This window comes from Nomascus leucogenys, chromosome 20 (assembly GCF_006542625.1).
Source record: "Nomascus leucogenys isolate Asia chromosome 20, Asia_NLE_v1, whole genome shotgun sequence".
Classification (NCBI taxonomy): Eukaryota; Metazoa; Chordata; class Mammalia; order Primates; family Hylobatidae; genus Nomascus; species Nomascus leucogenys.
In genome coordinates this window covers 69,315,604-69,330,201 of record NC_044400.1, presented here as the reverse complement: position 1 = coordinate 69,330,201, position 14,598 = coordinate 69,315,604, and the positions used below count along the sequence as shown (strand labels likewise).

At 39.9% G+C, this 14,598-nt stretch overlaps 1 protein-coding gene across 1 annotated transcript in view; it reads left to right on the top strand.

The window, feature by feature from the left end:
* CD38 (CD38 molecule) overlaps window positions 1-14,598 on the top strand; it is a 56,022-nt gene that overhangs the window by 20,765 nt on the left and 20,659 nt on the right. Inside the window, exon 2 of the mRNA XM_003258505.4 lies at window positions 14,124-14,253. Within this exon, the coding sequence (XP_003258553.1) occupies window positions 14,124-14,253 (130 nt within the window). The remainder of the gene's footprint in view (window positions 1-14,123; window positions 14,254-14,598) is intronic.

Here is a 14,598-nt window from a genome sequence, read left to right as displayed (position 1 = left end):
TACAGGCATGAGCCACTGCTCCTAGCCAAGCCAAAGCAATTCTGAGCAAAAAGAACTGGGGGGATCACACTACTTTACTTTAAAATATACTATAATGCTATAGTAAAACAGCATTGTACTGGCATTAAAGCAACACATAAATCAATGGAACAGAATAGAGAACCCAGAAAGAAATTCACATATTTATGGCCTACTGATTTTCTACAACAGCACTAAGAACATAAACTCAAGAAAGGACACCTTTTTCAATAAATGTTGCTGGGGAAACTGGATATTCACATGCAGAAGAATGAAACTAGAGCCCCATCTATCATAATATACAAAAAGTAACTCAAAACTAATCAAAGACTTAAATATAAGACCCCAAATAATGAAACTATTAAGAGAAAACATAAGGAAAATGTTCTGAGCAAAGATTTTATGGATAAGACCTCCAAAACACAGGCAACAAAGGCAAAAATAGACTAATGGGATTACATCAAACTAAACATTTCTGTGCAGCAAAGTAAACAATCAACAGAGTAATGTGACAAACTACAGAATGGGATAAAATATTTGTAAACGGTTTCTCTGACAAGGAATTAATATCTAGAATATACAAGGAACTTAACAGCAAAAAGCCAAATAATCTGATTTTTAAAATTGGCAATTGATCTGAGCAGACGTTTCTCAAAAGAAGACATAAAATGGCCACTAAGTATTTGAAACAGTGCTCTATGTGACTAATGATTAGGGAAATGCAAATCAAAATCACAGTGAGATATTATCTCACGCCAGCTAGAATGACTATTATCAAAAAGAAGAAAAAATAACAAAGCTAGCAAGAATGCAGATAAAAGGAAACTTAAAACATTTCAGCTTTTACTTTAGATTCAGGGGTTACATGTGCAGATCTGCTACAAGGGTATATTGCATGATGATGAGGTTTCAGAGTATGATTGAACCCATCTCTCAGGTGGTGAGCATAGTACCCAATATGTGGTTTTGCAACCTTTCCTTCCTCCTTCCCTCCCTCCTCTTATACTCCCCCGTGCCTAGCATTCCCTTTTTTTTTTTTTTTTTTTTTTTTTTGAGACGGAGTCTTACTCTGTCGCCCAGGCTGGAGTGCAGTGGCGCGATCTCGATCTCGGCTCACTGCAAGCTCCGCCTCCTGGGTTCACGCTATTCTCCTGCCTCAGCCTCTCCGAGTAGCTGGGACTACAGGCGCCCGCCACCATGCCCGGCTAATTTTTTGTATTTTTTAGTAGAGACGGGGTTTCACCGTGGTCTCGATCTCCTGACCTCGTGATCCGCCTGCCTCGGCCTCCCAAAGTGCTGGGATTACAAGCGTGAGCCACCGTGCCCGGCCTAGCATTCCCATTTTTATGTCCATGTGTACCCAATGTTTAGCTCCCACTTATAAATGAGAAAATGTTGTATTTGGTTTTCTGTTTCTGCGCTAACTTGCTTAGGATAATGGCCTCCAGCTGCATTCATGTTGCTGCAAAAGACATGATTTCATTCTTCTTCTTATGGCTGCATGGTATTCCATGGTGTATACGTACCGCCACATTTTCTTTATCCAATCTGCCATTGATGGGCATCTAGGTCGATTCCATGTCTTTACTATTGTGAATAGTGCTGTAATGAACCTATAAGTGCATGTCTTTTTTTGGTAGAACAATTTATTTTCCTTTGGGCATATACCCAGCAGTAGGATTGCTGGGTTGAATGGTAATTCAGTTTTTATTAATAGTTCTTTAAGAAATCTCCAAAGTGATTTTCACAGTGGTTGAACTAATTTACATTCCCACCAACAGTGTATAAGCGACAAAGAAAATTCTCACACGTTGGTGGTAGGAATGTAAATTAGTACAGCTATTATGGAAAGCAGTATGGAAGTTCCTTAACAGCCTAAAAATAGAACTACCATATGATCCAGTAATCTCGCTACTGGACCTATATCCAAAGAAAATAAAATCATATGTCGAAGAGATACCTGCACTCCCATCTTTACTGCAGTTTCATTTATAATAATGAAGATAAGGAATCCACCGAAGTGTCTATCAACAGATGAAGGGATAAAGAAAATGTGGTATATACACACAATGGAATGCAGGCATAAAAGAGAATGAAATCCTATCATTGGTGGCAACATGGATGAGCCTGGAGGACATTATGTTAAGTGATATAAGCCAGGCACGGAAAGACAAGTTTCATATATTCTCACTTACATGTGGGATGTTTGTGGAGCTAAATCCCTCACTTCCTTCAATTCTTTACTCAAATATGTCCACCCTATTTAAGGTCAACTGTCCACCGTATTTAATGCCACCCTATTTAATACCACTGAAACCTCCTCCCCCATCACTCTTGACATTCATTCTAGTCTCTTTTATGTTTTTTTCTCATAGAACTTATAAATTTCTAGCATGCTTTATAACTTACATATTCATTATATTTATTGTTTATTGTCCATCTTTGTTCCAGTAAAATGTAAACTAGAAGAACAGAGACCTGTGTTTTGTTCACTGACATACCCTAAGTGCTCATAAGTGTTTCTAGCACCTAGTATGTGCTCAATAAATATTTGCTGGGTTGATGAATTAATGATTTCTAAGCTTTCCTTCAGCCTGAAGAGTTTTCTGATTTTAAGATTCTACTTAGATAATCCTAATTGTCTCAGTGACTCTCACCAATCACTCACTTCTCCCACAAGGTGGCAGTCTTTACCTTAAACACAGGGTCTGGTAGCCTCAAATTAGAGAATAGCTGAGTTAACCTGCTTGTTTTCTTTGAGCCCAGACAGCCTGCCCTATGAGAATTGACAGCTGTAAAATTCACAGGATGAGTGTAATTACCCTGCAAGATCTGAGTGCTTCTAGGCAAGAGGATTTAGGGGGTGAAAGTTTTCCTGGAGAGGGACACATTATGAAGGTGATATTGCTTAATTGACAGGGACTTTGAAACATAGTTGCTCTTTGTGAGAATGGTATAGGTTTAGAGAGAGGTGCTAGCACAGAGCTGTGACAGCTGAAGTAGGCTGACAACAGACAAACTGGATTTAACCACCAAATATATCTGTGTTTTCACCTCTTCCTGCCCTGTGCCCTCTTATCAGACTCACTTTACCCCAGCACTGGGGAATAACTGTGCCCTATTCTGGTCCTGAACCTTGTGTACCATCTAGGGAAATGAGAACTCCTCTTGGGGTCTCATATCCTCATTTCTGTTAGAACCAATCCTATTCTGCGGGTAGGGCCATGGTTGTAAATTTCCTGTGGGAGGCAGCATTGCTTTGCAAAAAGAACACAGTTTGGCATGTGAGGCAGCTCTGCCACTTGGACAAGGTAATAAACATCTGTAGCTTTAGTCTCTTCTAAAACAGGGATGATGCTAATACCCCACCCATGGACTAGTGTGAGATTTAAATGTCAGGTACTTGGCACAGTGGCAGGTGGTGAATGCTCTTTGGTGATCATGACTATCCCTTTCTCCTGGTAGTGCTGCCTCCTCCCTCTGAGCACCTGGAGTCAGTCCACCTTGGGTAGGTCAGAGAAGGTAGAAGAAAGTGGTGGGAGATAAACTCGATGAATGACGCACAGGGCGATAGGGTGAGTGAGAGGTCTGGGATCTGTTGGCAGGAGCAGAATGGTAGGAAAGGGGAAAACATGCCATTGACCTTGAATCTTGGCATTTGTGCCAAGCCTATGCTGTGTTGAGCTTCAGGACACCGTTTGCGGAGGTGAGCAGAAAACTGCTAACAGATCGAGGCTTCTCCAGCCTTTCAGGAAAACTTTCATCAGTGGATTACTTTTCTTGTTCAGAAGCTGATCACCGAGCTTTGGCCAAGCATAAACACTGATTATGGCAGTCCAATTGTCATAATCCCTTTGATTCTTTAATATCCCCTTCAAGATTGTTTGTTATTGTCAATGCCCCTGCAACCTAAGACCACCAGGAACACACTGTAATTGAAAAAGATGAGTTTGTTGCTCTCTGCAAGAAGGGAGGACACTCAGCATAGGGACCCATGAGGATGGGGCAGGTTTTATCCGATGATGTTAGAAAGGACTTACTGAAGATTTGGGCTTGTTTTAGGAGATTTTGGGGAAAGGTTCAAGGAGGCTGGCTTTTCCTGGATGCTGCCAGGAAGTAGTGGGATGGTAGTAAGTCTGTGGTAGGATGTTTAAATAAATTTCCTCTACTGGGCTGGAAGAATGAGAAGGCTGAAGCTGTAATAAGTAAAGAAGTGGCAGTCACTCCTATCAGCTATGATAAAAGGATGTTTGGCTATTACTTTATGGTTTGGATGCTATTTTTGCTTGTGTTCACATCATGGTCTGTCATGGTGATAGGTCATGTACACAGTGGCCTTGTCTGATGCTGGTGTCCCATGGAGTTGATTATGCTCAGTTGAAGAACACTAAGGCCCAACTGTGGGGGCCAGGCCAGCTCCTGAGTGTCAGGGGGGCTGCACTGCTTTGTCATTACCAACATCTCCACGCACAATACAGCCTGTGCATGTGAGGTCCCAGAAGGAAGGAGCTAAAGCAGCTAGACTGGGATCACTTTACTCAGTTTGAGGAGAGGAGTGCTCTTGAGGGAACCAGAGGAAGGCAGATGAGCTGGTCTAATCTCCTTTTCTATTGGAGCTCGAGGCAGATGTACTGAAAATATTTGCTAAAACAAAGAGATCCATCTCTAGAATGCCCTTAGTAGGATGTCCTTGATTAAAGGATTATTTCTGAAAACTAAATTCAAAATCCCTGAGGCGTGATTCCCTGGAAGATCATGTAAGCTGTACAATTCTCTACGGAATACAATGGAGACTTCATCCCTTAGATCCCTTTGATTGTGTGAGGAACCCCATGAAACCTCACTTAGTGGCCTTATTCATTCTTCTGGGCCTGAAAGCATATGTCCCATGCAGGAAGGAAGGCAGGACGAGCGGGGCTTTGCAGGTTGTGCCATTCTCTCCTTGCTTTGTTTGAGCCTCTTTATTACCTGTCTCCCTGACATTATTCGTAGTGTGATTCTGGGTATGTTCTGTGATTCTTGTGTGATTAGGTATCCAATTTTGCTTAAGGATGCAAGGAAGTGTTTGGGGAGAAAGCTCTATTGGAAGAGGTCTGTAGTTCTAGCCTCCCGCCCCTCCCCACATTCACATCATTAGACCTCAGCACATGGGTCGGGGGCACCAACACTGTCTTACCTGTTACACAGTGTGGTCTTTATCTGGATGAGGGATGCAAAAGGGTACATTGTGGCCAAGAGACCTGGGAGAGGCACAAAAATAACAGGTGACCACCAAGGGTGCTTGGACCTGAGATGTTCCCATTTCCTAAGACCCTCCAAGATTCTCCAACATCTGGTATAGTTGCCCAGGCAATTTAACAAGAAAATCAAAGTTTTGTTATGACCCCCATTGTAATATATGCTTATCACAGAAAAATTGAGAATATAAGGAGAATAGAAGGTCACAAAACAATTCTATACTACTGTCCGGGGATAGCTATTTTTAAAACACGGATTGGTCAGTGTGGGGTGATTTCTCCAAGTTTTTTTTTGGACAAAAAATCATTGAAGATGCCCTGGTTTTAAGGTCTTAGGATGAAGGAATTATAGTTGAACAGTTCAAAATGATGTTATGAATTACTTTCAGATTTGTTTGCTTGATTGCATTAGCCTTGTCTGGGTCCTCTGGTAACTATTTGGTTCCATCATGGTGGCTGAGTCAGGTGGCTCTGGAAAAAGAGCTATTTAAGAAAAGCTTTTCTTTCTCTAAAAATATTGTAGAGGGCTCGCCCTCTGTTCTTGGAAGCAATGTTTGGGATAGTCTCTTGGGAAGCTGTCTGATGAAGTGTCTAGGGGTATGTGGTCTGGACTTGGACAGTACAAGATGCAAATTCTGGCTCGGATATTCTAGTTGTGGAGTGTTGGGCAAGTTACTTGGTCTTCTGAGTTTATAGGTAAACTGGAGATAATAGGTTTGTGTGAATGAGGATCCAATGAGATGCCCATAAAACACTTAGCCAGATGGCTGCGTGAAGAAAGCACTTGGTAAATGCTAATTGTTGTGGTTGTTATAATTATTACAATGATTAGTCATTGCTGATTGTTGGCTAACTGGCTGTAAGAAATGAAAGTAAAGTAAGGCAGTAGCAGCGGAGGGAGGTGGTGGAGGGAATCAGGAGACACTTGCAGGTTCTGGTTCTACCTGAGTTTAAGTGCTGGGGAAGACTAGTTGAATAACTGGTTGTCTAACATTTAACAGCTGTGTGACCTCAGGCTAGTCACATTTCCTTTATAAACTTCCTTTTCCTCATTTGCGAAATGAAGGGGTTTCGTTAGGTTACTTCTCATCACCCCTGGTTGACCATTAGAATCGTTTGGGAGAACTTTTTAGAAATTCTTGCTTCTGGGGTCTTCCATTTTCCCCATTCTCACTTGGTGGGTCTGAAAGCAGGCGCCTCAGCTTTTCCAAAGCTCTTCAGGTGACCTTGAAGTGTGGCCAGGGCTGAGAACCTCTGACTTCCAACAGCACTTCTGGTTTAGGAAGGAGAGAATCACGGGCACAGAATCTGCTCCCAGGAACATCTGCTGAGCTAACAATTGCCATGACACTGTCTCCCTGTCCCAACTGCAGGCACCCCAGACCTCTTCTGACGAAGAATCTTTGAAGAAAAATACTATTGAACTTCCAGAAATGACTCAATCCTTCTCTGCTGCTTCTTTAGTTGGAAAGATCTGCCCCCATCCCTGTCTACTGCAGTCCCAATCCCTTTTTATTTCAGCATATATATCTAAACCAACAAAAAACTTGACTTCCACAACCAAGGTGAGGTGTTTGGCTTTAAGGATAAAAGAAATAGTTTCATAAAACCTGCCGCCAGATTTCTCATTGCCTCTCCTCATTTTCTCTAATTTGTAGGGCACACTGAAAGCTCAGATTCATAAGATGTAGAAAGGGCAGAGAGTTAAGTTACAAACACTTCTGAGGTCTGTTTCAACTCTAATGTTCTATAGCTCTGCTGCATCTAAACAAGGAATTCTGTTAAATTTGTAACCTGGACTTTCTTGAATGCTGAGGTAATGTTTCTTGAAGCAGGGTATATATACCCAAGAAGAATAAAAATAATTCTGGAGGTTTTTCAATTCTCTGTGGGACTCAATGAAAGTTTTGGTGATTATATATGAACACACTTATGAAAGCATCTGGTACATGTAGGTGCTCAGTGCACATGAATTTCTCTTTCCTGCCAGATCTTTTGTAGTGGAAAATTATCTTATTCTTCCGTCTTTGTCTGCAAAGATGCTGCTAAGGAAAGATGTAGAAGAGTTTTACGAGGGAGCTGGAGTATGGGAACAGGAAGTTCCCAAGAAGGCCACTGCATTAATTAATGGAATTGAAACAAGATGCCCTAAAGGAAAATCGCTGCCAAATCTCTTTTCTCTAAACTATCCAAAATGGTGCCCCATAAGTTTTCATTGACATTGAAGTACATAATGTAATAAGCTTTTTTTTCCTTAAATATATAATGTACGGAGAAAACCAGGTTGATAATGGTTTCCTGGCGTGGCTTTCAAAGGCAAGTGTGGATGAAGTGGAAATATGGTGCTCAGATATTGGAAAGAAACCGCTGTTGAACTCTTCACATTTTCGTTTTCGTGTATAACCCAATGATTCTCAAAGCTAAACTTGCATCAGAATTGCCTGGAGGTCTTATTAAAACATGATTGTTGGATGCCACCCTTGCATTAATTAATTACACCTGCAACTGTTCAATTTTTAAATGGTCACATTTTAAGGTACTGGGCTGAGGACTTCATCATGTGAGTTTCAAATGGGACATAATTCAACCCCTAATCCAATCCTAGTGAGTGGTAAGTGGCATCTTTTGGTTTTGATTTCCACTTCCCTAGTGACTAATGATGTTGAGCATTTTTATATGTGTTTATTAGCCATTTTGATATCTCTTATGAAAAAATGTGTATAAAATTATTGGCCCATTTGTTAATTGGGTTATCCATTTATTATTGAATTATAAGAGCTCTTTACTATTCTGGATGCGAGTCCTGAAACAGAAATAATATTTGCAAATATTTTAATCCATTCTGTGAATTTTATTTTCACTTTCTTGGTGGTGTCCTTTGAAGAACATAGGATTTTAATTTTGATAAAGTGTAATTTATATATTTTTTCTTTTGTTGCTGTGCTTTTGGTATCATATTTAAGAAATAATTGCCTAATTTAAAGTTATGACAATTTTTTGTTCTATGTTTGCCTCTAAGAATTTTCTAATTTTACCTCTTATATTTAGGTCTTTCATTCATTTTGAGTCAATTTTTGTATATGGTGTAAAATATGGGTCCTAATTTATTCTTTTGCATATGGATATCTTGTTGTCCCTGCACCATTTGTTGAAAGGTGGTTTTTTTTTTTCCCCATTGAATGGCCTTGGCGATCTTGTCTAAAATTAATTGACGGTAACTGTAAGACTTTATTTCTGGACTCTTTATTCCATTGATCTATATTTCTATCATTGTTACTGAGCAATGTGCTTGCTGCCTGACAGATAGAGAAGCCAATATTATGGAACTGGTTTTTGAGAAAAGCAAAAGCTTTATCATGACTTGCAAGGAAACAGGATGCAAAGCTCAAATCTGTCTCCCCATCTGGGATCTGGGACAAGTTTTATGGGTTAGGGAGGGCAAGCTGGTATGCAGAAGCACTGGTAGGGCAGGTTTCAACTGGAAGTACTTTAAACAAGACCATTTGTGGTAAGATATGGTAAGGGTCTTAACACTGGACATGCCTGGGCTCAGGTTTCTTGCTTTTAAAAATGTCTGGGCCCTCAGGTTCCAGTCATGTCTTGACCGTTTGCTTCTGTGGTGGGGCAGGAGAGGAATTTTTCTTCTGGGTGTTATTCAAGGTTGAGGTCTCCTTTTCTGCATTGTTTCGGCTGCATGACTTACAACTTTTTGGCTTTGTGCCTGTAAAATAACTTGACATACTATTATCAACAGAGTAGGGCCAGTTAGAACTGCTCCTTTGATTACATCATTATGCCACTACCAATTGTCTTGATTACTGTAGCATTGTAGTAAGTTTTGAAATCAGGAAGTATGTGTCTTTCAACTTTGGTTTTCTTTTTCAGGATTTTTGGCTCTTCTGTGTTCCTTAGATTCCCATATGAATTTTAAGTCAAACTGTCACTATCTGCAAAAGAGGGAACTGGGATTTTTATAGAGATTACATCAAAGCTATAAATCAGCTTGGAGAATACTGCCATCTTAACAATATTAAGTAACAGTATTAAGTCTTCTGGCCGGGCGCAGTGGCTCACGCCTGTAATCCCAGCACTTTGGGAGGCTGAGGCGGGTGGATCACGAGGTCAGGAGTTCTAGACCAGCCTGGCCAACATGGTAAAACCCCGTCTCTACTAAAAATAATAATAATAAAAAAACTGGGCATGGTGGTGTGTGCCTGTAATCCCAGCTATTCGGGAGGCTGAGGCAGGAGGATCATTTGAACCCGGGAGGCAGAGGTTGCACTCTAGCCTGGGCAACAGGGCGAGATTCTGTCTTAAAAAAAACAACAACGACAAAAAAACAATATTAAGTCTTCTAATCCATGAATGTAGAATATTTTTCCATTTGTTCAGGTCTTCTTTGTAACAGTGTTGTGTATTTTTCAGTGTTCCGGTCCTGTAATTCTTTGTTATATTTACTCCTAAGAATATGAATTGTTTTGCTGCTATTATAAATGGAATTGTTTAAATTTCGATTTTATATTTTTCATTGATAGTATATAGAAATGCAATTGATTTTTGTATACTGATTTTGTAACCTGAAACCTTACTGAACATGTTTACTCATTCTAACAGTTTCCTTTTTGTGGATTTCTTTTTCTTTTTTTTTTTTTCCAGCTATCTTATGTTCCATTTCTTTTTTTTTTTTTTTTATTATTATTATTATTATTATACTTTAAGTTTTAGGGTACATGTGCACAATGTGCAGGTTTGTTACATATGTATCCATGTGCCATGTTGGTGTGCTGCACCCATTAACTCGTCATTTAGCATTAGGTATATCTCCTAATGCTGTCCCTCCCCCCTCCCCCCACCGCACAACAGTCCCTCCCCCCTCCTCCCACCCCATAACAGTCCCTCCCCCCTCCCCCCACCCCACAACAGTCCCTCCCCCTCCCCCCACCCCACAACAGTCCCTCCCCCTCCCCCCACCCCACAACAGTCCCTCCCCCCTCCCCCCACCCCACAACAGTGTGATGTTCCCCTTCCTGTGTCCATGTGTTCTCATTGTTCAATTCCCACCTATGAGTGAGAACATGTGGTGTTTGGTTTTTTGTCCTTGCGATAGTTTACTGAGAATGATGGTTTCTACCTTCATCCATGTCCCTACAAAGGACATGAATTCATCATTTTTTATGGCTGCATAGTATTCCATGGTGTATATGTGCCCCATTTTCTTAATCCAGTCTATCATTGTTGGACATTTGGGTTTGTTCCAAGTCTTTGCTATTGTGAATAGTGCTGCAATAAACATACGTGTGCATGTGTCTTTATAGCAGCATGATTTATAGTTCTTTGGGTATATACCCAGTAATGGGATGGCTGGGTCAAATGGTATTTCTAGTTCTAGTGGATTTCTTATAATTTTCTATATACAGCATCATGTCATCCGTGAAGGGGATAGGCTTACTTCTTCCTTTCTAACCTGGATGAGTTTAGTTTCTTTTTCTTACCTAAATTCCTTGGCTAGAACTCCAATACAATGTTGAATATAAGTAATGAAATCAGACATCTTTGGACTGTACTTGATCTTAAAGGGGGGCATCCAGTCTTTTATCATTATGTATCATGTTAGCTGTGGGGTTTAATAGATGAATTTTATCAGGTTGGGGAAATTTTATTTCTAATTTACTCAGTGTTTTTTTTCATCACAAGAGTGTTGGATTTTGTCTATTTTTGTGTGTCTATTGAGATGATCATATGGTTTTTGTCATTTATTCTACAAAATACAGCATATTAAATTGATGGATTTTTACATGTTAATTTTTTTAAAAATTTTACTTTAAGTTCTGGGATACATGTGCAGAACGTGTAGGTGTGTTCAATAGGTATACATGTGCCATGATGGTTTGCTGCACCTGTCAACCCATCATCTAGTTTTTAAGCCCCACATGCATTAGGTATTTGTCCTAATACTCTCCCTCCCCTTGCCCCACACCCCCCCAGTAGGCCCCAGTGTGTGTTGTTCCCCTCCCTGTGTCCATGTATTCTCACTGTTCAACTCCCACTTATGAGTGAGAACATGTGGTGTTTGGTTTTCTGTTCCTGTGTTTTTTAGCTGAGAATGATGGCTTCCAGCTTCATTCATGTTCCTGCAAAGGACATAAACTCATTCTTTTTTATGACTGCATAGTATTCCATGGTGTATATGTGCCACATTTTCTTTACTCAGTCTATCATTTATGGGCATTTGGCTTGGCTCTAAGTCTTTGCTATTGTAAATAGTGCTCCAATAAACATATGTGTGGATGTGTCTTTATAGTAGAATGATTTATACTCCTTTGGGTATATACCCACTAATGGGATTGCTGGGTCAAATGATATTTCTGGTTCTAGATCCTTGAGGAATCACCACACTATCTTCCACAGTGATTGAACTAATTCACACTCCCACCAACAGTGTAAAAGCAATCCTATTTCTCCACAGCCTCACCAGCATCTGTTGTTTCCTGACTTTTTAATGATCGTCATTCTAACTGGCATGAGATGATATCCATTGTGGCTTTGATTTGCATTTCTCTAATGACCAGTGATGATAAGCTTTTTTTCATATGTTTGTTGGGCGCATAAATGTCTTCTTTTGAGAAGCGTCTGTTAACACCCTTCGCCCATTTTTTGATGGGGTTGTTTTGTTCTTCTAAATTTGTTTAAGTTCCTTGTAGACTCTGGATATTAGACCTTTGTCAGATGGATAGATTGCAAAAAATTTCTCCCATTCTATAGGTTGCCTGTTCACTATGATGATAGTTTCTTTTGGTGTGCAGTAGCTCTTTAGTTTAATTAGATCCCATTTGTCAGTTTTGGCTTCTGTTGCAATTGCTTTTGATGTTTTAGTCATGAAGTCTTTGCCCATGCCTATGTCCAGAATGGTATTGCCTAGATTTTCGTCTAGGGTTTTTCTGGTTTTAGGTTTTACATTTAAGCCTTTAATCCATCTTGAGTTAATTTTTGTATAAGGTATAAGGAAGGGGTCCAGTTTTTGTTTTCTGTATATGGCTAGCCAGTTTTCCTAGCACCATTAATTAAATAGGTAATCCTTTCCCCATTGCTTGTTTTTGTCAGGTTTGTTGAAGATCAGATGGTTGTAAATGTGTGGTATTATTTCTGAGGTCTCTGTTCCGTTTTTTGTTTTTTTTTTTGTTTTTTTTTTGAGATGAGATCTCGCTCTGTGGCCCAGGCTGGAGTGCAGTGGCATGATCTCGGCTCACTGCAACCTCCGCCTCCCTGGTTCAAGCAATTCTTCTGCCTCAGCCTCCTGAGTAGCTGGGATTACAGGCACGTACCACCACGCCTGGCTAATTTTTGTATTTTTAGTAGAGATGGGGTTTCACCATGTTGGTCAGGCTGGTCTCCAACTCATCACCTCGTGATCCGCCCTCCTCAGCCTCCTAAAGTGCTGGGATTACAGGCGTGAGCCACCATGCCCGGCCAAGGTCTCCGTTCTCTTTCATTGGTCTATATATCTGTTTTGGTACTAGTACTGTAGTTACCGTAGCCTTGTAGTACACTTTGCAGTCAGGTAATGTGATGCCTCCAACTTTGTTCTTTTTGCTTAGGATTGTCTTGGCTATACGGGCTCTTTTTTGGTTCCATATGAAATTTAAAGTAGTTTTTTTCTAATTCTATGAAGAAAGTCAATGGTAGCTTGATGGGAATAGCATTGAATCTATCAATTACTTTGGGCAGTATGGCCATTTTCACAATATTTATTCTTCCTATCTATAAGCATGGAATTTTTTCTATTTGTTTGTGTCCTTTCTTATTTCCTCGAGCAGTGGTTTGTAGTACTCCTTGAAGAGGTCCTTATGTCTCTTGTAAGTTGTATTCCTAGGTATTTTATTCTCTTTGTAGCAATTTTGAATGGGAGTTCACTCATGATTTGGTTCTCTGCTTGTCTATTATTGGTATATAGGAATGCTTGTGATTTTTGCACACTGATTTTATATCCTGAGACTTTGCTGAAGTTGCTTATCAGCTTAAGGAGGTTTTGGGCTGAGACAGTGGGGTTTTCTAAATATACAATCATGTCATCTGCACACAGAGACAATTTGACTGTCTCTCTTCCTATGTGAGTACTCTTTATTTATTTCTTTTGTCTGATTGCCCTGGCCAGAACTTCCAGTACTATGTTGAACAGGAGTGGTGAGAGAGGGCATCCTTGTCTTGTGCCACTTTTCGATGGGAATGCTTCCAGCTTTTGCCCATTTAGTATGATATGGACTATGGGTTTGTCAGAAATAGCTCTTATTATTTTGAGATATGTTCCATTGATACCTAGTTTATTGAGAGTTTTTAGCATGAAGGGATGTTGAATTTTATTGAAGGACTTTTCTGCGTCTATTGAGATAATCATGTGATTTTTTTCATTGGTTCTGGTTATGTGATGGATTGTGTTTATTGATTTGTGTATGTTGAACCAGCCTTGCATCCCGGAGATGAAGCCAACTTGATCGTGGTGGATAAGCTTTTTGATGTGCTGCTGGATTCAGTTTGCCAGTATTTTAGTGAGGATTTTTGCATTGATGTTCATCAGGGATATTGGACAGAAATTTTCTTTTTTTATTGTGTCTCTGCCAGGTTTCGGCATCAGAATGATACTGGCCTCATAAAATGACTCTGGAGGAGTCCCTCTTTTTCTATTGTTTGGAATAGTGTAAGAAGGAATGGTACCAGCTCCTCTTTGTACCCCATGTTAGACGAGATGATATGTATGAACTACCTGGCATATAATAGATGCTTCTTAAATGAGATTCTAAAAAATAATTATGCTCCAAAAATATTTTTTAAATCGAATAATTTATGTTTTATTTTCTGTGTTTTATCTCATAGACATGTAGACTGCCAAAGTGTATGGGATGCATTCAAGGGTGCATTTATTTCAAAATATCCTTGCAACATTACTGAAGAAGACTATCAGCCACTAATGAAGTTGGGAACTCAGACCGTACCTTGCAGCAAGGTAATTGATTTTAAAACTGGGGATAAAAGCCAATGGTAGCAATTCATAGGTCCAAATTTTGATTAGAATGAAGGAAGAGGAAAAATCAAGACATTATAGTGTGAGTGTGGTTGTTAGGAATGGAATTTGCAGGCCATTGAGGGGCCATGATATAATCAAGATTTAGGACATTTGGAGAAGGGAGATAAGAGATAGAAATGGGGATACAGAAATAGGAAAGGGGCTTTGGCCAAAAACTGGGCAGAAAAAACCTAACACAAAACCCAACTCAAGCAAACAAATTAACATGATCTATATAATAACAAAACTTTCCCCTGACCTATGATAATAATAGTCGCAGTAGTA